Below are 23,851 nucleotides of genomic sequence, written 5' to 3' on the forward strand. Positions count from 1 at the left end.
TGCTGCAGATGTTTAAGGCTGTGCTGATTCCAACTCCTTTATATACTGTTGGGTAATGTATTCTAAAGAAATGCATCATATTCTACAACGGTAGTGCCGTTGTACTGTGAGAAACACGTCATCTTTTTAAAAGCTCAGAAAAACCAACCTGTTTTAAGCTTTGTGGCGATGCATTTCCCAGCTGATCAACCATTAAACAAAACTGGAGATACATGATTTTCACTGGAGGTGGAGAACTGTAATCTAAAAGGTCACTCAAGCTGTCGGGTTATTGCAGTGAAGAATATTTCCCTGAGATGCAAACTACTGTAATGTTACCGCTTCATGTTCATCTACTTTGAAGACACAGTAAATGTAATATTCCAAGTTCTAATCCTGTTCATGATCTTATTGCATGCATATTTTAGTTTTTGTATCAAAATGCTTTTTTTTTGCCTTGTAAAATGTAAAAATATATTTGATGACTCATCCTCCAGGTGAGAGGCCTCTGTGGAGGCTTATGCGGGGTGGAAGTAACCAAATTAATTGATAAAAACGGAGGTGGTGAAAATGCACGTGAGATGAAGAATGGAGCTTTAAAAATGAATGTAATAACGTTTCAAGTGATTTGATTAATTTAAGAGTGATGAGATGAACACAGTGGTGATATGATGAAAGCAGCCAGCGTTCATATTTCCCCCTATCTTACATTCATCATTCATAACACAAAAATTCCATCTATCATTTATGGAAAATGATCTCAAGGGTGGGAGTAACAAAAAATAATTGTAGAAAAGGAAAACGATGAAAATGTATGTGGACTATAAAATAGTGATTGATTTGATTGACATTTTCTTTCAGTGTTCTGCTAATCAACTTTGGACCATTTATCATTCGACATCCATCAGATGCTCTTTTAAATGAAATGTCAATTAAGTTCATCAATTCACATACACTTAATATTTCATATTAATAATTTGTAAGTATTGCATCACATCCCCTTTCTTTCATTTTTTTTACCACCCCCCACAGGCCACTTTCATTAAATCACGAATGGAAATTTTGTGCTGTGAATTAGGAATGTTAAAAAAAATGATGAAACATGGCTGTTTTCATTATATCATAACTGTTTTAATTTCTTGAAACACCCATTCACTATTTTACCTCTCCATTTTTAAATTCACCTGCATTTTCAACACATTTTCATCACTAATGCCTCGTTACTTATCAATCAACCAATCACATTTCATTTAATTCCTACAGCGATTAAAACATGGAAACATGTCACATTACTTTGGAGACGCTCTGACTTCCATTTTGAGGTATTTATCACTTTCAGCTCACGGGAAAAAAAATCTTTATTATGACCGTCATCAAGTTGGCAAATGCAAAAATAATGAGTTTGCAAATCTTTGTCCCATAATTTATTCGTCATACAGGCAATGAAATACAAAGATGAGCTGACTGCAAGTACGGTCACTTTAAGATAACAAGCAAAAGTATTCACAGTTGAAACCAAGCAAATACGCAAATCATACAATGATAAACAATAAATGTTCTCAACCTAATTAAAAAAATACTGCCTTTTAACACAAATCAGAATGCTGTATGAGTCATGTATGAAAACTAAAAGGAATGACGCAGCAAGTAAGCCAATAAAGACGTCCTCCTCCCTGGATGAAGGCTCTCCTCCTCTTCATGTGTGTGTGTGTGGCTGAAGATGACATGAGGCTGCCCCCTGGTGGTCACTTCTCTATCAGTGAGTCCAGCTGCTCCTGCAGGGAGGCCAGCTGTTGGAGCAGAAGATAAAAATGGTGATTGATGCCTGACAGCCCCGGGATGTAATTTGAGAGTAAGTGGATGATGATTAACATGTCTTTTCACATTAATTTGCTGCTGTCATTCGTCAATACAAACAACAACGCAAGACTGTGGGTGGCTACTATGCCATAGCTGCAAAAAAAAGGACTCCGCTGGTAGCTGCTGTCAAATTAAATTCCGTGTGATTGAATTTGCTATCAGGCATGAAAATGGTTGGGGTCTAAAAAGGACAGGGAGCACAATGCCCATCTTCTAGCATGGTATTTGACATTCAAGATACATTCATGTAAAGTGCTAAAAGCTGTGGTGAGCCGACAGCGAGGCGCTGATCCTCTGCATTTAAGGGGGGGAAAAAAGCTTCTTACCTGCTCCATCTCCCGTTCCTCCTGCTGAATAATCTCATCCAGCAAAGCTTGGAAGCGGTTCTGTGAGAGGAGAAAGACAAACGAGAGATTTGTTAGAGTTGACACGCTGAGCCTCATTAAGTTGTGATGGCTTTAAATGTGTGCGTCTGCCCGGGCCGCTCACATCACCATCTCCTCTCTGACAACTTGGAATGTCAGTCAGAGACAGCTGACCTTTTTCGCTGCAAATGTGATAATAACGACTGAAGATGGGGCTTTGATGGTCCCAAAGAAATGGTCAGCGAGTTCTAAATGCAACATAAAAAGCCCCAAGTCCACTCACGTTTCAATCATTGTAAAGTCTCCACCAAAAAATACTGATTTTTGGACATACATATATATAGTAAAGGGCTGACGGGAGAAAAAAAATAAAATAATTCACTGACAATGGCCTCCAACACTGTGTGTAATCAGCTGTTTTTATGTTTTCATTTCACTGTTGAGAGGACTTGTGCTGCATGAAGACTTCTGCCTCCAAGCTCATCTGCATGTTCTTGTTTATGTTTCTGTACATGCAGACCTAGTTTCTGAATTAGTGAGACAAAAAAAAAAAAAGAAGAAAAAAAAGTGTGTTGACTGCTTACTTTGAGGGCCTGGTTTTCCACTTTCATGATGAGCTCCTCCTGCTGTTTCTTTCGGGCACGGGTTTCCTGAAGCTTGGCCTTGATGGCATTGATCTGCACTTGATACTCCATAACTGTGAGGGAAAACAGCGGGAGGTTTACACGTTACCACTGTCACTCATACAACACGCAATATCCTTTCTTGTGCAGGAAAAGAGCAGACCGAACAAACGAGCGAGAAATGATGTGGCATAATTCGAGGGCATCGCTCCACTGACAGAGCCACGAGGATGAGAGAATGCACCTTAGCCCGTTGAACCACAAGGATGCCACCAATTTAGTTGACAAATTACGGTTAATTGGGAACAACAAATCCATTTAAAAAGGACGTGAGCCAGCAGTCCAAAGCTCGAAAAGACACGACTGAATCAGTCTGCTCTGGGCTCCGCAGAGGGTACTCATTAAATCCAACCAAAGTGATAGTGCTTCACAACAACAACCTGTGCCACCATCAACTATCTTGCAAACTAATTGTGTCGATAGTCCGCTCCCCTCCAAATGACTCTATCCTCTAGATATAGCCCAGCTAATTTGCAAAATGAAGATGCAGACCTATTTATTACAACTTTGCAGGGCTGCCAGAGACGCACACAGCCAGACTCCGTTACATCAGTTAAGGCTCTGCCGGGCTGCTACATTCACGCGGATGTGTTGCTGACTGACAGCCCCATGTATGTAGATAAGGAGGCATTGAGCTGTCAGGCTGGACAGCTGTCTGAGCCGCACGCTGAGCCACAACACCTGTCAGACTGGTTAGTTGAGGAGGAGAGCGGTCTGTGTGGGCGAGGGGCGCAGCATGTGTGTTTAAGTGAAAGTATAGCTACTCGTGAGAGTGTGTGCGTGTGATTTTTGACCTAAAAACCTCAGCTCTGATCAAGTCCAAACACCTGGTTATTTTTGACCTCCGCTTTGACAAGTATCCGAGGAGGTTTGACTTAATTTAAAGTCGGACTGTCTCCAGATAACGAGTCCATTTTGAATTCAGCGAGCATGTTCTCAGCCACGACCGCTCCAACTGAAAAATTTAAGACTGCAAGTTGTCAGGAAGAATCAACATTCACACAAATGCAAGTTGTAATGAAGTGCATGAAATGTTGCGTAATTCTATTGCTACTATTTCTTCCTCAACCTAGGTTTACGCACGCAAACAACTGGCTGCAACTAACAATTAGTTTTCAGTTACTACTAATCTGTCAATATTATTTCAAATCAATTCATCTAGTCTAAGAAAATGCTGATCTTATGTTCCCAGAAACCAACAGTCCAAAAGCCCAAATTATTCAATCCAAAATGAAATAAAAAGAAAGATCAGTGAGAAACTTGAACCAGCATATATTCACAAGTTTTCCTTGATAAGTGATTTAAATGATTACTCAATTAGTTGTTGTTCTTGTCATGATCCATAATAATAACACATTTTATGTTGTTTCCCAGCTCTGTATAGAAACCCTGACATCCTCTCACCTATCTGGTTGTTTCTATCACTTTCGTGCTGTGCAGAATCGGACTCGTTGAGTTTCTCTTGGAGCTGTCGGACCAGATCATCCTCCGTGTCCATGATATTCAGGTCCTCGTCCTCATGCCGGTCCCCTTCGTCCTCCTCATCCTCACTGGAGCTGCTGATGTCATTGAAGATCTCCCTCAGTTCGTCGCGCTGGGCTGGCCATGCGGAATGCACATTCGCGTTATTAGCGTGGACACAAAGATGGAAACGGAGAGAACACTTCCTGGGATTCAATCTAGGTCACAGAGACTACAGTCTAGTGAAAAGCACAGGTTAGGGATACTGTCTCATATGGCATGAATTAATGTGGACTTCAAACACCTAGAATGCCAACTATTACAAATAACAACTGTGCTCCGACTGTACTCTCACTTTGGTGCTACAGAATTATGAACTAGCAGATTGTTTCACATAGCAGGACATGAATCAGTGAATTTTTTAAAATAAATATGAGTCATGCCACTTATGCACACCCCTCACTGAAATACCAATAAGTGTAGGCACTTATAATGCACCTCGGAGCTAAGAAGGTCTTCTGAGGGATCCAGAGGCAGACATAATAAGAGTAAATAATGCTTGGCTGCGCTCTATTTCCATGCCAGACCACTGGGGCCGAGGCTATCGAGTGACACGGGTGGGTTCAGATGGAAGACTGAAAGCTTTGCTGGTGAGTATCAAAGAAATATTTGCAGTCGGTTCAATCACGATGGCAATCCATGCCATTTCAAAGTAGCTGCACATTCTTTAACCAGAACACAAACAGACGAGCCTAGTTTTATCGCAATTCCAAATTACACAGCAATCTATACTGAGTTTGCTTTGTAGAGCTCGACCAATCGGATGACATCTTACTGCAGAATATATTGATCTGTGTGTGCCTAATCATTTTAGGGGGATTATACACTCAAGAAAAGAAGACTTAAAAAGGTCATATTTAGTTTTCAGTGCATATATTGGTCATATTCTTAAAAAGAGTAAGGAACCTTAAATGTTACATATTCATGATAAAATATGGAAATGAGATCCTTCTATAATTACAAAACAAATGTAAACTCTTAAATGTCAATATCTGTATTCGCCTCAAAGAAACAGTATCGATCAGGCTTTATTAACACGGCCCTTTAACAGCTTTAACTGAGTGGAGGATCCTGCACGCACTCTGAGATCACATGAGCTTACTCCCTTTGTTATTATAAAACATGTTTCCCTTACCAGAGGACCCATGACCCATCTTGTGCCCCGAGGTGCCAGGTGAGGAGTCCAGGTTGGCCAGGGAGCTGTGTTGATCTGCTTCTTTGGACTCATCTTCCGCTATGATCTCCCACCCTGAACATCTTGTTTTAAGGACAACATCCCCTCCACTTTCAGAAGTCCTACATGAAAAGGCTCACGGTCTTTCAAAAACTTCTCTTTGAAGTAGACTTGAAGGGTGAAAAACCGAGTGATACGCCACGGGAGCGGCCTCAACTTTAACATTCATTAGTGTGTCATGTGTATGTCTGCTGCTGCTGCATGCATACGCTAAATTTATCATTAAAATCCAGCTTCACTGTGAGCAACTGAGCAATGATAATGAACAGTCCATCTCAATTAAAACACAGCAAGTAGGCACTCAGAGCAGCCCTGCTGTGCTCTTATTCTGTCAGGCAAGTTTAGAGTTTCATTAGAGCGCTAATAGCCTCCTCGCAAAGTGCATCTCTCTCACAACGGCATTGGACAAAGTCAAGTCAGGTGAGCCAGGCAGGAGTCAGGACACCCACTCGGGCATTAGCTCGACCCATTGCGGACGTCAGATGGGCGTGATGTTATGTTTGTCCTAACGCGCGAAAACAGTGGGAACTATCAGACGCTGGAGTCACGGCTGGAGGACTCCAGCTGATTCTGCATTACATGCTGTTCTTGCTGTTACATGAGATAAGCGCCAGTGTAGTTTTGCTTGGATGCACTACTGTTTGGTTATCTTTTTGGGCTTCGCGAGATGGCTTCGCCGAATATCGGTAGCCGTCTGAAAGGATACGGACACTGACGGCGTCGGCATCTGTGCTCAGCAATCTCTTCACCTCCTTTTCCACATCAGGAGATTCAATGTACTACGAGAGAGAAAGAGATTGGGTTACATGTAATGTTAGCAACACACACACACACACACACACACGGTAGCAGCTGGCCGCATGCCAGGAAGCACATTAGCGATTAAAAACAGAAGGGGCCAAATCAATATGGCTCGGCTGTGCACCCTCAGGAAGATTTATTCAAAAGACAAAGTAGAAGTGTAGTGCTCAACCACACTCGCTTTCACTTTGATCAAGGCAATAGTGAAATTGCTTTTTCGCATGCCTTTGGGGCAAACTAAGACGGAAGGCTTTATTTATATGTTAATCTTAGTTTTTCGCTTTCACCACAGTTCCTGTTTTATGAAATGTAAATGTCTTGTTGGAAGAGAGCCTAGGAAAGAGATGGATCATCAGATGGGATGCTAAAGAGATTGAATGGGAAAGGGGAGCGCCGAAGGCGAAATGGAAATGTCAAAACCTTCTTTTTTGCAGTTTTGCGAAACCTCCTCTTGCGTGTGTTCTTCAGAGGGCAGGTGACTGGAGACCAAAAATAACAGGATTAGTTAGGCTAAGTCAAAATGATTCAATCAGCTGTAGAGGGCAAATTAATCTTCTTGCATCGCTGTCGTGCCAAGGTTTCAGCACTGAATGCTCAAAAAGCGGTTGTGTGTAGATATTAGTCTACTTACTGCCGTGGTTCCAAACAAATTTCTTGTCCTTGTCTTTGTCCTTCTTTTTGCTCTTGGGGTCGGTTCCAGTTGGCTCCTCTAAAGGAGGGTAAAGGTCTCCATCTAGTGTACATACCAGCATCTGACCCATGGATGGAAACAAATGAATGGTAAATGACTCTGCATTCTGCCGATTCAGATTTTATTTCAGTATAATAACAAACAAGCTATAAAAGCTGAGATAAAATCTTAGTTTTAAATGTCAATGTTGAAAGAATGGAGAAAAAAAAGTATTTTTTATTTACAATTGCTATCCTAAACTTAACAAAAGTATCCAATTTAATAATTTTTTAGGTAAACTTCTAATGCCACGGTGCTGCTCTACCTGGCTTTTTATTCACAATCATATAATTGAACAAGAAATGCATCGTATGAAGAGGACGCCGTAAAGAGGAGGCCCCTGCCACTGCAGCGGTTTACCTGACAGACATCAGCCGTCTTGTAAAATGTCTTCTTGTCCACGGTTTTCAGAGACTCGATCATACAGGGCAGATCCACCAGTTTGCAGGCCAAAGGGACACGGTCTACTCTCACGATGCCATGACGACCATCAGCTATAAATTAGATGATAACATAGTCAATTCTAATGACATGTTGTGTGTGAGAAAAAGGTTACCATTGCCATTAGGACACTTCGGTCACTGTCAAGTTAAAAAAGCAAAGTAAACATGTTTCTTAGACATGTCAACTTTAAGAGTATTTGGCTTGTTTAGTAGTTTGAATTTGGAGTACGAAGATATATAAATGCATCCATAATAACAAACTACAAAGACTGAAAATCTTCGTTTCACTGATTACATTTTACTAGTTCTGGACTAGATTTCAAATCAGTAACAGCTTTCATACGATGCTGATTTGGTAAAACAAATTCAACAGTGACGTCACAAAGGTCGACATAAAATACAGCTAAGAACACAGTTAAATCAGCTCACGGTGCAACTCGATGGTCAGTCTGTCTTTTATGTTCATACTGCTTGACTGGGCGATCCTTCTCACTGTTGAGGCGTACTCCTGTAAAAAGAAAAACAATGACTCCAGGGCATTTTCACCAAAACGGTCACATTTGAATTTCATAGAAATATTCGGTTTCTTCATGTCTCACCAAAGGAAGCCTCATGACGAACTGGCTCTCCAACTCATAAGGAGCATCCTCCTTATTCTTTGAGCCGACCTTCCCAACTAGAATTAAATATCAGCATTAAACAAAGTACGGCTGTAACTTATGCAGCTATACAGTTGTATATCTAGTTTCAGTTTTAAAAACTTATTTTAACTAACATGAGAAATAAAGCATGTTACTGCTTGGATGAGTTGGTCTTTTAACCAATTTCATCTCAATTAAGGAATCGCTGAGCTTTTAAGGCCCTTTAACTTTTTTTTAAAATGTAATCTCTTTAGTGATTTCATTAACTTATTTCAAGTGTGAACTTGTAACTGTACTGGAAATATATGAGATTTTGTTTCTATTTTCTTAATATTTGATGGTTGACTTTTGATTCCTGCTGGTAAATAATAAAGTGGTCATACTAATCATTAGTACAACAGTCAAAAATGGCTTTCTCAAACGTATTACATGTACAATTACTTCAATAAAAGGCTGATTTAGATTGATACATCTTACTATGTAACATCTGTGTTTTGCTGATAGAAGTTAACGTGAAATCAAGTGTGTGATTTAGATCGAGTGACTAGGACACTGAGTAGCGTTACATTTACCCTGGATTACACTTCTTATAAAGTAGCATTAATAATAACATGTCAAACATTGAGTAAATACAGCTATTTAATAGTTATAACGTTGTTCACTGTTTTTTATAACGCATTAGCATGGGGCAGTATGTTTGTAAAGGAGAGGGCTAGCTATCGTTAGCTTTGTAGTTAACGTTAGGCTTAATCAATAGGTGCTGACTTTAAACGTACCTTTCAGTTTAGACGTCATCTTCGTTTTCCTAATTTGGACCGTGTGGCTGCAAAGATGTGCTTAAATCATGAAAAATAACACTCAGATATGTTGGTTTTGATGAAAAAAAAGCTTCGCGTCGGAGAAGACCGAGACGAAAAACGAATGGTGGTTGTATAGACTCTCGCCTCATTCAGGTACTCCTCGGAAATTTCTAACGTAGCTAGGATTTGGAACAAGCACGATGCTGTGTTTACCTATCTCAAACGACGAATTATTCTCGCTGTACACTGTATTTAACTTTTAAAATAGCTAACTCACTAACTATTCATATACCGTAGAGAAAAAATGACTATGGACTATAATTCGTTCATATATATATCTGCAACAATAATTTCCGAAAACTCGAACGCCACATTGATTCACTTCTTGTATTCTGTGTCGGAAACCTTGTTACGCAGACGAGTTTTGGTGGAGTTAACATGAAAATATTTAAAATTATGTTTTGTTTAACATAAAACTGTAATATCGTATAAAAGCCAAGTGGTCAATATAACAGAAATACACAATAATGTAACCGCTGTTCATCGCACTTCCTGTTGAGAATGGCGAAAAAACAGGTTTCACAATAAGACACCCTAGATGTAACACGTATCGTCAGCTATGGAAATATTCAATGAAAAACGATCATATTGATATATTTGTTCATGCGCAATCGAACACAACACGCAATGACATGATTTGTAAATCATAATTTGTTTTAACTAGCGACAACCCGCCATGATGCTTTTACACTGAAACAAACATCGTACACTTTCTGGAATACTAGTTTCACTTCCGGGCCAGAATCGATACCTCTGTTGCTGTCGTCTTTCTGCTCTGTACTCCCCCCCGTTCGTGAGTCATATCAGCAAAAGTTTGCCTTTATCTACAACGAGAGTGTGGCGTTTGACTGCGGGTGAGCCGATATGGGGTTCAAAGTGACTGTCAGCGGCGCCCGGAGGGCAACGAGGACGCTGTGGCTGCTAGTGCTAGTGAGTCTGTCCGTGAGCATCTGTGTTTGCCGAGCATCTCCGGAGGAGGACAGTGCCATGGAGAACATCGTTACGGAGAAACAGGCTGAGGAGAGCCACAGGCAGGACAGCGCGGACCTGCTCATCTTCATCATGCTCCTCACCCTCACCATCCTGACAATCTGGCTGTTCAAGCACCGGCGGTTCAGGTTCCTGCACGAAACGGGACTGGCGATGATTTATGGTGAGATGCTCCAGCCTGACTGACACAATCCATCTATGTCTGCTGCTATCATTTGCATACCGATACTCAGATTTGAAAATGATTTGCTTAGCAATAAGATGTGTCATTCGTCCAACCCCGGCGATAAGTTACTAAGATATGGCGCATTTTTAGTGCAGTCATTTGTAGATGCTGAGATAACGAGCTCAGTTCCGCCAGTATAAACACCTCCTTGCTCGGTCTTGACATTTACATCCAACCTGCAAACTATTTTTTTGGCCCACGCAGCACATAAAAGGCCAGTCCAAAATGTCTCTTCCCACTCGTGGTGTTCTAAGGCCAAGGATCGACGTGGTTTGAAGCAGACGTCATGTCGACCTGCGCAATGATGTGATTGACACCAAAACAAACCTTCATACAGCTGATCGGACAAACAAACACCTCTCACTCTCCCTATGCTCTGTGATTTCTAGGGAGTTATTAAAACTCTGACTTTTAAAATAAGCTTCGGAATGAATGAGGCAAAATAAATAATAATAAAATAATTGATTAATGCAGCAACAATTGGTCATGATTGATTGATCCCATTGTGGCCTGATCCAGCTATTTGAGTCACTATTGGCCTGATATCAGTATCAATGCATCCCTAGTTCGTATTAAGGTTTAGGTTAGGGTGCTGTTCATTTTCTCCATCCAGATTTATCCTGCCGGTCCAGGGGGACACATTTAAACGTGTCCGGGTATGACCATGCTGTCTCACTGGAGCACCTAAATGGAACAGAGCCATCATGCACAGTGTTAGCTTTTCCTGCTTGATAAGCAAAACGATATGAAAACTCTTAAAAAGAGCTGGTGTGTACAAACCGTGCTTGCTTGACATCTGAAGTCTCTGGTTAGTAGTGTTGCACCTTGTCAGACGTGAACTAAAACATTATTAGTTTCATGAGCACAAAATGTTTGGTGACATCTATTAATTCCTAAAATAGCCTCCCTCAACTTCCCCCTGAATAACGGACTAATCACAGCTAAGAGGAATTGAAAATACCTGCATGTATCCTCGGAGCACATAGTATTTCTAGTTTTAAAATCTGACGGGCTATTCATTCTCAGATGGATGTTTTTCAGACACTGGCACAGACACTCCTCTAGTAACACCTCTACATCAGTGTTGGCCTCCTTGTAGCACCCATTCACATTAATCAACTCTCCCCTATGCATCCCCCCCCCCCCCCCCCCCCCAGGTGTACTTGTTGGCGCAGTCTTGCGGTATGGCATCCATGTTCCTCGGGACATTAGCAACGCCACCTTGACCTGCCACGTTAACGCCAGCCCCGCCACGCTGCTGGTCAACATCAGCGGCAAATTCTACGAGTACACTCTGAAAGGAGAGATCGGTGCCAACATGGTGAACGACGTGCAAGATAATGAGATGCTGCGAAAGGTAACAAGCTGTCAGTCATGTTTGAAGTGTTTGTTTGTTGTATTTCTATCTATCTATTGGCAGGTTTAATGTTTTCACAAAGGGTCACGTTGATACTGTAAAATGTAGAGCCGAACAATCAGTTGATTAAATGGAGATTAATTGGCTAACTATTTGGAACTTTTTTGCTTTTGGATTGTTGTTCAGCAATTCGAAGACTTTACTTTGGGCCGTGGGAAATAACATAACATTTTTCACCTCTGTCATTTTATAGACAAAATGAATAATCAGTTATTCCAGAAAAAAAAACATTGCCAGATTAATTTAGAATTGGAGTTAATCATCAGTTGCATCCTCAGTAAACTTCAAACTTACTTCTGATAAAATAAGTGTCGGGATGCTGCTCTCTGAGAGCCGTACATATAAGAATGTTACAGAAACAAGGTGTTAGCCTGCATATAGAAGCTGTCATTTTACTATTCTAATACCTTTTTGTCGATTATGATGAAAGCGACTTTAAGTCATCTAATAATGCAACAGCCAAGAAGTATCCATTCAAATAATGCTGTCTTTTGTTTTGCTTAATGCCCAAATCTTGTGATTCAGAATTGTATTGTGATCAAGTTTTTTTGTTTCTGTGCCACTCAGGTGACCTTTGACCCTGAAGTGTTCTTCAACATTCTGCTGCCACCTATCATCTTCCACGCCGGCTACAGCTTGAAGAGGGTACAGTAGTATCTCAAGCATTCTCTCTACTATTCAAACTAAATGCTTATTAAATACAAAGTGAATACTTTTGACGCATGCTTGACTGTATAAAATGCTAAAATACACATATGTACATTAAACAAAAAAAAGAATGATGATGATTGATGTATTTAATCATTTTGTGTTTTAGAGACACTTTTTCCGCAACATGGGTTCCATCCTGGCTTATGCTTTCCTGGGGACTGTTGTTTCCTGTTTTGTCATTGGGTAAGAAAATTAATCTGCAAAAAACACAAAGAAAAACAACCGCTGTTCCGATTTTCCAAATATATGACTCACTGTTGTAGCCACAATAGTTGCACAAAGTACCTAAAAGCAGAGCCGTGTTTATACACGTCAGTTACTGTGGTGGCAAAGGGCCCTTAATGCCACTAAAGTTGATGTTGTGTTTGATGATGTGGGGACCGCCTGCTGTTCCTCCGTCAGGTTGCTGATGTACGGCTGTGTGGTGCTCATGAAGCAGGTGGGACAGCTGGCTGGGGACTTTTTCTTCACAGACTGTCTGTTCTTTGGAGCCATTGTCTCAGCCACAGACCCCGGTATGTCTGCTTTATTCTCACTCCTCAACGCTTTTCATGCTTACAAGTTACACTTCTTATAACCTGGATTCACTTTTCCCTGTTGAATTTCTTAATTTAACATTATTACACACATTTTTGCAAACAGGACTCATCATGAAAGTAAAGAGTTGTCATATGTGCCTACAATATAGAATGCCATAAAGAATAATTAATAATAACAATTAATGAATTAATAATCACTATTACGTCTCTTAGAATCGCTCAATTCTTGGTAGTTTTGATCAACTGTGACGTGACCCACAGCTCGGTTAAAGTCTGTTCCCTATTTCTATGAAGTACAAGTAAAGCAGAACTTTGTAAATCACGAACATACACTGAACAGTATTACTTTGTTGTATGGGATTGAATTTCTGAAATTGACACCAGTGTCAATCTGCTCAGTGATGCGTGTGATTATTTGGTTCAGTCCCAACGCGGAGGAATACCAGAGGGACTAAGTGTGTTCCTCTCTGTTTACAGTGACGGTCCTGGCTATCTTCAACGAGCTGCAGGTGGACGTGGATCTGTACGCCTTGCTGTTTGGCGAGAGCGTGCTCAACGACGCGGTGGCCGTGGTTCTGTCCTCGTAAGTCTCCTTGAAATCTCATCACAGTCGCGCCACGAGCCGGCATTCGTCCCCGACCAGCGTGAATGTGCAGCGAGCTGCTAAATTATGAGAGGAAAATTGATGAAAGTGCAAGTCATGCCTTCGTATGGATCAGCCAGTGGCCTTTCAACTAACCTAATATCAGATTCTCATTAAGGATATGCTAAACATCCCAACATCCCAAGTTTGACCAGAGGTATCATCGTATCCTTTTTATGTCTAACTTTATTGGGATTGTTCAGTCTAACTAATAACTTGATATATAACAGAGATATGTTAATGAGGTTGTTGTGTTGCTGCCTTTTGGCACACTAACCACATCCTTTTGAAATGAAAGCTACATCTCCTCATCTGGACTAAATTCTATTAGAGGAAGGAAATGGCTCTGTAGTCTCATTTCCCTTCCAGCAGATATTCCATCTTTTACAAAAGTATATTTAACAGCATGTAAAGATTTCCAATCCTTGTTTTTAATTACAACAAGCTGCTATTCTTTTCAGTGGTAGCTGTTAAGGTAATGGAGGTAACACCATACCATAGTATTTTATCGTATTGTTCCACCCCTGCACAGGATTTATGGGAATATCTTGAACTTAAATTTACCTGAATATATGCAATCTAAAGGCTTGATTACATATCTATACTTATCACTCCAGTAGACGTTCAAGAAAGCCACTTTGTTATGAATTGATTATTAACACTGAACTATCCAAACAGAGTCTGAGGCTCTTTTTCTTTCTACATTGCTCTGCTTTTCTCTTTATCTTGACTCTGTTATTAGTGAGAGTTTTTGCGATGAAAGCCTCTGAAAGCTGTTATCAACAGAACAATGTTATCCAAAAAGTCTAGCGGTGGATTACAAAAATGTGCCAATAAGAAGGCTATTTATAGTACAGCTCGGGCTGTTGCATCATATTATGCAAACGCCTAGTAGCCCATACAAATGCATATGTGATACTCTGTAAATGTCATGTTTATGTTAATGTTTGATGTGATTTACGCTCTCTGTCCACGTGTTGCCTCAGGTCGATAGTAGCGTACCAGCCACAAGGTGACAACAGTCACACCTTCGAGGTCATGGCGCTGCTGAAGTCCTTTGGGATGTTCCTCGGAGTTTTCAGCGGCTCCTTCGCTCTGGGAGTGGCCACCGGGGTCGTCACCGCTCTCATATCTTTCATTTATTCAGAAGAAATGGCCATTTTTGAAAACATAGCTAAGAAGTCATGTCCATCCACTGGAGCGTGTTTACAAAGTATAAGCAGTTAAATCAAATTAACTGAATTATTACTGTGTTAGTTATACGTGTTACCATTTTGGTAGCGTTACAGTTTTGTAAAAGTGCATGTTTTAAGAAAAGATGTTGTTATGAATTCATTCTGAAGCATCTCTGTTAAACTCCTTGACTTCTTGTCCGTACGTGACTAAGTTCACTAAACTGAGGGATTTCCCGCTCTTGGAGACGGCTCTGTTCTTCCTCATGTCATGGAGCACATTCCTGCTGGCTGAGGCCTGTGGCTTCACAGGTAAATCACACACACACACACTCACACACACACACACACACACGGCTAAGACAGCTCAGGCAGGACAGTAGACAGTATTTCATAATTAAGTTGCAGAGACGGTGCTGCAGCTGCATCTACATTCAAAATATCTTTGAGCAAAGAAAAAAAGCACAACAACAACTTAAAGTTACAATCTGGAAGAACTCCTTTTTGTTCTCTATAGCGGCTCCTGTGGCCATAAGCGGTAATGTAGGTGTTTTTGGATCTCACTTCCCGGAGATCACCGCTTGTGATGTTTCTGTGAATGTCACCACAGACAACCATTTCATAACAATGCAAACAAATGCAAGGGCTTACATCACCATCAGTCACCATTAATAATCAGTGTTTATTGATATTCCAACTCTTCTGTTCGACTGTCCCTCCTGGTGTGTTGCAGGTGTGGTCGCTGTGCTCTTCTGTGGGATCACTCAGGCCCATTACACCTTTAACAACCTGTCTCCTGATTCCCAGGACCGGACCAAACAGGTCAGACTGGACTACAACCACACCACTGCTATATATATTATATATAATTTTAAATTATTATATATTATTATATATATATTATATATATATATATTTTTTTTTACTGTCAAGTACAATCCAATTGTATAATTGTATTGTGTGTGTGTGTGTGTATATATATATATATATATATATATAATTTTTAATTATATATATATTTAATTTTAACTATTTTTTTTACTGTCAATTACAATCCAATTGTATAATTGTATTGTGTGTGTGTGTGTGTGTGTGTATATATATAATTATTATTATTATTTTTACTGTCAAGTACCATCCAAGTGTTTTTTTAACTGTTTTCTACTGTAAATCAATGTATGTCCTTTCTCTTATGTTGCAGCTGTTTGAGCTGCTAAATTTCCTGGCAGAGAACTTCATATTCTCCTACATGGGTCTGACCCTGTTCACCTTCCAGAGCCATGTCTTTAATCCCATGTTCATCGTTGGAGCTTTTGTATCTTTTGCACATAAGACTATCTGGTGATCACAGAACCTGCTATAACATCACAACGGTGACTCTTGCCGTTCTCTTGTTAATATCGGCATAGAAGAAGAACGTTCCCACAGCATTATAACTAATCATCAAAAAGCAAGTGGTAATTGATTTAAAGCGGCAGTAAATGAGCTTGGCACCGGGTGAGGAGACTTCGCTAGCTCTCTGTTTGGTTGTCCTCTCCTTAACCCCATTTCCACCAAGGTGGCGGTGTTCCTGGGAAGAGCTGCCAACATCTACCCTCTCTCGTTCCTTCTTAACCTGGGACGACGCAACAAGATCAGATCCAACTTCCAGCACATGATGATGTTTGCAGGTCAGTGGTATATGGAGAGAGGAAGATGTTAAGAATAAGGGCCCTGTGCATGCACCAGAACATTTTCTAGTTTATTGCAGCTCACTGTGTGTGGATTAGAAGATATCCAACACGGGCTTGTGAGTAATGATCTCCTGATTTTGTACTACATACTTGTTCTCCGTGCTGTACTCTGCAGGACTGCGAGGCGCGATGACCTTCGCTCTGTCCATCAGGGACACGGCAACATACGCCCGTCAGATGATGTTTTCCACCACTCTGCTCGTGGTCTTCTTCACTGTTTGGGTTTGTGGAGGTGGAACCACCCAGATGCTGTCCTGCCAGCGCATAAGGTCGGCCTCGCCTTCACCTGTCTAACCGAGTCCACTGTCAGATTGGATTTGCAGTCAGCATTTTGTTGAACACGTTGGTTTATTTCAAAGAAATGTCCACTTTCCAAAATACTTTTTTTGTCATTAGACTTAATAGCCCCCGTGTTCATCATATTCATCTGGTGAACGCTTGAGGCACTCATGACTGATGTACTTGTCCTTGTATTCCCTTTCACAGAGTGGGGGTGGACTCGGATCAAGATAACTCTGTAAGTGTGGCCCTTGTGAAATACTTGTAGCTGTAACGTGACGGCAAGAAAACACCTAAACAACTTAAAAACCTGTGTTTTTTTTTTACAGATGAGCTTCACTGAATGCCCAGAGAGAAGGAGCACCAAACAAGAAAGTGCCTGGCTTTTCAGGATTTGGTACAACTTTGACCACAAGTATCTTTTGCCAACAAAAATATTTTTTTATATATAATCGATGTCATTAAGACCAACTTGTTTTATTTTATTGTCTGTGCTGGACACACAGATGGCGAGCAAAATGAAGACCACAAGATGACTCATGGTGGCTTCAAACATCCAGTAGGGTTGACTCCTGTAGTTCACAGTGTCAGACAGAAGAGGGAGCACCGTGTATAGACTTGAACACTTTTATTGGCTGTGTTGTGTGAAGGTCATTGATGTATTTTAAGCAACTTATCTACTAACATGACTTAAGTTCTGAGAAATGCGTTTGTTTCACAACACTCTCTTCAAGATGAATGCCTTTGTGCTCTATTTGATGGTGAGAGAGTGCGAGACGGCCGGACTCGAACCCGGCCAGCTGCGATTATGACTCAGCGCTGCTCTCTTTAAGCTACCAAGGCGCCCCCACCACTCTCTCTTTGTGCTTGTTTTCTATACGTCCTTGACTCGAGCCCCCTCTCCAGCTACCTGAAGCCCATCCTGACTCACAGCGGCCCCCCTCTCACAGCCACGCTGCCTCCCTGCTGCGGCCCCCTCGCCCGCTTCCTCACCAGCCCTCAGGCCTATGAGGTCAGACACCGGTTCACACAGGAGCTATTTTTGGTTGAACTGTGTTCGTTAAGTTTTATCCGGTATTAACAGATGAAAAAACGTTATTGTTAAGTCACATTTCTCCTCCCTCCCACCAGAACGAGTGCCAGTTGAAGGATGACGACTCCGACCTCATCCTGACAGACGGTGACATCAACCTGACCTACGGTGACATCACGGTCAGCACAGATGCCTCGGGCTCCCACACGAGCGGCGGCGCAGCCTTCGCCGGCGGCGCCACCTCCGACGACTTGGACCGAGAGTTGACGTATGGAGACAGCGAGCTGGTGATGAGGGGCACGCGTCTGGTGCTGCCCATGGACGACTCCGAGCCGCCCTTTACGGACCCCCACCACCGCTTGCGGATGTGAAGATAGCCCTTACAACGGAGACCCAGACAACCGTCCGACTCGCACCGACCCAAGCCATCGAGCAAACGACCAGTACTTGACACTCCTCTTTTCACTCCTCTACTTTCCCCCCCTTTTGCTCTCGCTTCATTCTCCTTTTTTACCCCACTTCGTCTAGCGGCAAATCACTGTCTCTACCTCATTCTCGCACTGCTCGTTCCCACACCTGTCTGGCATCTGCCATAATTGTAATATAATCTTATTTATTTGCAAATCTTTTGCTATTCAAATGAAAGTCCGTTTTTTTGCTTAGTTTGGCTTAAAGTTGTGTGTCAGTCACCTTACAGTAGCATTGCACCGAGGTCTAGCAGCATGTGTTAGTGTGTAAATGCAAGTGCCAGCCACTAGCTGATTTGTGGATGTACAGTATATCACAAGAGTACTATAACTTTGGTATGCATGCTGAGGATGCTCGTTGTTTTTCTTCATGTGGGAGGTTGGGGGCGTTTTCGTGTTTGGGTCTGACCTTGAATGTTGCTGCGGATCAAAGGCACGCCGACCCAGTGGACAACTTTACTGTACATTTTGTTACAATCAAGTGCCTGGGAATTGTAGTTTTAAGCCTGGCAACCTATATTGGATCCGCTCTTTGAAGCAGAGCAGAGTAGATTTTCTTTGTAAAAAACAAAAAAAGAAGAAAAAAACTAAATAGACACCTCCGTCCATAAGGTAGCAATATACTCCGTGTGTGTCCGGGCTGTCGGTTTGTGCTATTCGCCTGTAAATACGGTGCAACCATGTGACGCCACTGAAGCAGTGTAACCTGGCAGTGAAAGTTGTGGATCTCTCCCAATGACCTTTGACTGTGACATAGAGAGGGACTTTACACCTTATTTTAGACGCTGATGTCGCTCCCAGCAGAACGAAGGGCTGTTGTTCAGAAAACGAGATCCAAATGAGTTTTAACGGAGAAAGATTAGTGCCATTTCTGTCCTGCATTATGCCATTTTGTGAAAACGGAACGCAGACGACCTTAAAGTGTTTTGTATTATTTTTCCAACAGAGCTTAAGAACGAGTCACACATTTGTCATACGCATACATTTGTGCATACATTTTCTATCACAATCTTGCATTAACGTTGAGAATTTGGATGACAAATTTCTCATTAAATGAACCTGAAAAACACATATAGATACATGAATTTGATACACAAGGAACTTGTTGTAGGTAAGAACATGATTCATTTTGTGCATATATCTTTGGCAAATGAGAAAATTGATTGTCGTTTTATGTGATTCTATTGGAGCTGCAACCAATCAATTCATCTGCCTGCTATTTTTTGTGTGTAAATGCTGAATCATTGGGCCTGTGTACAAGTGTAAAGTGTCCATCACAATTTCCGTGAGCTTAAGACATATCCCAATGTCTTGTTTCATCTGATCAACAGTAGAAAACATAAGAAATATCTTTGTAATCATCGACTAAAAAGTGCAGATATTTATATTTGAGGAGCTGGATTCAGTGAATGTGAGGCACTTTTGCTTAAAGGATTAATTGATCAAAATTGTTGTTTGTCGATTAACTAAAGTATGTAATTGACCAATTGTCCTAGCCTCATATTATACAATGAAGTCCATAAAGAAACCTTGAACAAGACATGAAAGGCCACATTATGATTATTCTCATCAAGAGCAGAATAGAACAATCGTTTATGTGCTTGATGTGTTTCTCTGCTGTACACTGTAGTTAAACAGGAGTATATTATATACTGAATTAATGCGAGTATATAATGTAATACCATTAATTCAGTGCGTGATAGCATTAAGATGCATTAAGCCATACAAACACTATTAAAAGTGTACCCATTGATAGGCGTGTTACATTTAACTTGTGTACTTAGCGGAAGAGTTTCTTGAGCTCCTTTTGTGTGCAGAGTTAAGCAGCTGTTAACGCGGGTTCAACAGGAAACGCTGATAGGGCGTCGCCGTGGCAACGCCGTGTTGACGTGGACAGAAGCCAGAAAACACTCAGAACATGGTGACTTAGTTGAACTGAGCGGTTTTGTGGTTCGACGTCTTTAGTGAGCCAAGGGGGGGGGGGAAACTTGGGTGTATGCGGAAATGGATGTAAGAGGATGATGACAGGGTTTGAGAGAAAACGCTGAAAGAACTAGATGAGAGAAATGGAGGATGGATGGTTAGGCCTGTGTGTGTTTGTGTGTGTGTGTGTGTGTGTGTGTGTTGGGGGTAAAATACAGAGGTGGAAGGAAGCGAATCTCTTTTCCTTCCACAGTTATCTTCTGCTGTGCAGGAACTTCTAAATGAAAATGTTGACATCCGGCCTCTTGACGCCACATTGTTCTTTCTACCATTTTATACTTTGTGTTTGTGCAAAATCTTTGGAATTTTATTTTGTGGTAGTAAAAAAATTTTTTAATAATTTGCACTCATCCATTATTATTTTGTTCATATGTAATCTCGCAGCTGCTTTTATATTATTTTGCTTTTTTATGTTTTTGAAGGTTGTGGGGAAAAAAAATCAACAAATTCCAGTCAGTTTGAGGAATCTATAATGAATGTTCAGTGACTTCATCGATGTTTCTTTGCAATGAATGAATCCCACGTTGCGGTGGCAGCCGAGATGAGTCGTACTGCTGTTCCGTCTCATCACTTCACCATTCAGGTACTTTGTGTGTTATGTTTGAATGCTGTCGCCATGACTCCCACAGAGCATTAATCATTCATCTGAAGGAGGGGGGGGGGTAGAAAAATATATACAAGCAGAATTGTGTGCCACTGTTTTCTTCAACTGACACATGAAATACTGTGAAACCCACCGCAAAAAGGCCGATATAGGTTTTGGTGTTTGCTCTGCCCGTGTGCGTTCTCTCTCTCTCTGTACTCTGAATGGTGACTTTTGATGAAGGCTTTGATCACTGGAAGTCCTGTCTGAAGTAGCTGACCAAAGAGGCCTGCTGTGCTTTGTGTTTTCAGACAGTCTTTATACCGCAAACTCTCTCTCACTCTGTGTGTGTGTGTGTGTGTGTGTGTGTCTGTGTGTGTGTGTGTGTGTGTATGTCAGGTACTGACTGTTTACATCTGTGTAAATATACTCTCACCTGTTCATGTGCGTGCAGCGGTCAATAAACAGAAGCCTGTGCTTTTGATTAAAGCCCTCACTGTAATGGACTTCTCATTTACCTCGTTTCCTTGTTTTACTGGACGACCTGGTCGTGTAAGAACGCAGCTGTCGAGCTCCGGAGGTCATCACATCCATCCTCGAGATAGGAAAGAAGCCGGGCGACAGAAGTGATTTTTATTTTCATCCATCCCTCGTCTACTGCTTACAGGATGCCAGTTTATCACAGGGCCGACATGTAGAGACAGACAGGTAACCAGTCTATCACAGGGCTGACATGTAGAGACAGACAGGTAACCAGTCTATCACAGGGCTGACATGTAGAGACAGACAGGTAACCAGTCTATCACAGGGCCGACATGTAGAGACAGACAGGTAACCAGTCTATCACAGGGCCGACATGTAGAGACAGACAGGTAACCAGTCTATCACAGGGCCGACATGTAGAGACAGACAGGTAACCAGTCTATCACAGGGCCGACATGTAGAGACAGACAGGTAACCAGTCTATCACAGGGCCGACATGTAGAGACAGACAGGTAACCAGTCTATCACAGGGCTGACATGTAGAGACAGACAGGTAACCAGTTTATCACAGGGCTGACATGTAGAGACAGACAGGTAACCAGTCTATCACAGGGAGACATGTAGAGACAGACAGGTAACCAGTCTATCACAGGGAGACATGACAGACAGGTAACCAGTCTATCACAGGGCCGACATATAGAGACAGACAGGTAACCAGTCTATCACAGGGCCGACATGTAGAGACAGACAGGTAACCAGTCTATCACAGGGCTGACATGTAGAGACAGACAGGTAACCAGTCTATCACAGGGCCGACATGTGGAGACAGACAGGTAATCAGTCTATCACAGGGCCGACATATAGAGACAGACAGGTAACCAGTCTATCACAGGGAGACATGACAGACAGGTAACCAGTCTATCACAGGGCCGACATATAGAGACAGACAGGTAACCAGTCTATCACAGGGAGATATGTAGAGACAGACAGGTAACCAGTCTATCACAGGGAGACATGTAGAGACAGACAGGTAACCAGTTTATCACAGGGCTGACATGTAGAGACAGACAGGTAACCAGTCTATCACAGGGAGACATGTAGAGACAGACAGGTAACCAGTCTATCACAGGGAGACATGACAGACAGGTAACCAGTCTATCACAGGGCCGACATATAGAGACAGACAGGTAACCAGTCTATCACAGGGCCGACATGTAGAGACAGACAGGTAACCAGTCTATCACAGGGCTGACATGTAGAGACAGACAGGTAACCAGTCTATCACGGGGCTGACATGTAGAGACAGACAGGTAACCAGTCTATCACAGGGAGACATCTAGAGACAGACAGGTAACCAGTCTATCACAGGGCCAACATGTAGAGACAGACAGGTAACCAGTCTATCACAGGGCTGACATGTAGAGACAGACAGGTAACCAGTCTATCACAGGGCATGACATGTAGAGACAGACAGGTAACCAGTCTATCACAGGGCTGACATGTAGAGACAGACAGGTAACCAGTCTATCACAGGGCTGACATGTAGAGACAGACAGGTAACCAGTCTATCACAGGGCTGACATGTAGAGACAGACAAACCAGTCTATCACAGGGCCGACATGTAGAGACAGACAGGTAACCAGTCTATCGCAGGGCCGACATGTAGAGACAGACAGGTAACCAGTCTATCACAGGGCCGACACGTAGAGACAGACAGGTAACCAGTCTATCACAGGGCCGACATGTAGAGACAGACAGGTAACCAGTCTATCACAGGGAGACATGTAGAGACAGACAGGTAACCAGTCTATCACAGGGCCGACATGTAGAGACAGACAGGTAACCAGTCTATCACAGGGCCGACATGTAGAGACAGACAGGTAACCAGTCTATCACAGGGCCGACATGTAGAGACAGACAGGTAACCAGTCTATCACAGGGCCGACATGTAGAGACAGACAACCATTCACACTCACATTCACACTTACGGGACATTTAGAGTCACCAATGAACCTATCCCCATCCTGCATGTCTTTGGACTGTGGGAGGAAGTCGGAGAACCCGGAGAGAACCCACGCTTACACGGGGAGAACATGCAAACTCCACACAGAAGGAACCCAAACCCAAACCGGGAATCAAACCCGTGACCGTCTCGCTGTGAGGCGACAGTGCTACCCACTACACCACCGTGCAGCCCAGGTGATGTAATTTAGGTTGCATAAATCTGGGATTTTCACATGATGAGAACAGATTTCTGATCTTCACAGCCTTAAGCCTTTTAAAGCTGGGCAAAGTGAACTTCAGACTGGTACTGATCAAAAGCATTTGGGTCACAGTGGTTTCCAATATGGAGAATCGGCCCCGGGTTACAAGGTAAACATCTTTTGAGACGATACGCAGGAAAGAACAAAACGTGCATTATTCCTTTCTAGGGAAAAAAAGCTGTCTGGTGTACATGATCGCGATATCTCAGGA

At 42.1% G+C, this 23,851-nt stretch overlaps 2 protein-coding genes across 2 annotated transcripts; one reads left to right on the forward strand and one right to left on the reverse strand.

Annotated features, from left to right (window-relative positions):
- Positions 1–1,388: 1,388 nt before the first annotated feature.
- taf7 (TAF7 RNA polymerase II, TATA box binding protein (TBP)-associated factor) lies at positions 1,389–9,220 on the reverse strand. The gene is made up of 12 exons (XM_084010167.1): positions 9,034–9,220; positions 8,216–8,292; positions 8,046–8,124; positions 7,534–7,667; positions 7,075–7,195; positions 6,864–6,922; positions 6,349–6,421; positions 5,544–5,657; positions 4,292–4,486; positions 2,789–2,901; positions 2,166–2,225; positions 1,389–1,769 (listed from the first exon to the last, which is right to left on the reverse strand). Exons 1-12 carry the CDS (start codon positions 9,050–9,052, stop codon positions 1,725–1,727), a joined length of 1,089 nt encoding a protein of 362 aa, XP_083866293.1. The 5' UTR covers positions 9,053–9,220; the 3' UTR covers positions 1,389–1,724.
- Positions 9,221–9,841: 621 nt separating this feature from the next.
- slc9a6a (solute carrier family 9 member A6a) lies at positions 9,842–20,667 on the forward strand. Its single transcript, XM_084010166.1, has 16 exons — positions 9,842–10,270; positions 11,491–11,690; positions 12,318–12,395; positions 12,568–12,644; positions 12,864–12,976; positions 13,478–13,583; positions 14,630–14,770; positions 15,021–15,127; positions 15,549–15,637; positions 16,017–16,130; positions 16,374–16,485; positions 16,664–16,817; positions 17,035–17,065; positions 17,157–17,242; positions 17,734–17,839; positions 17,959–20,667. The coding sequence occupies exons 1-16, from the start codon at positions 9,982–9,984 to the stop codon at positions 18,229–18,231; spliced, it is 2,076 nt and encodes a 691-aa protein (XP_083866292.1). The 5' UTR covers positions 9,842–9,981; the 3' UTR covers positions 18,232–20,667.
- Positions 20,668–23,851: the final 3,184 nt, after the last annotated feature.

Source organism: Eutrigla gurnardus (genome assembly GCF_963514095.1).
Source record: "Eutrigla gurnardus genome assembly, chromosome: 5".
Classification (NCBI taxonomy): domain Eukaryota; kingdom Metazoa; phylum Chordata; class Actinopteri; order Perciformes; family Triglidae; genus Eutrigla; species Eutrigla gurnardus.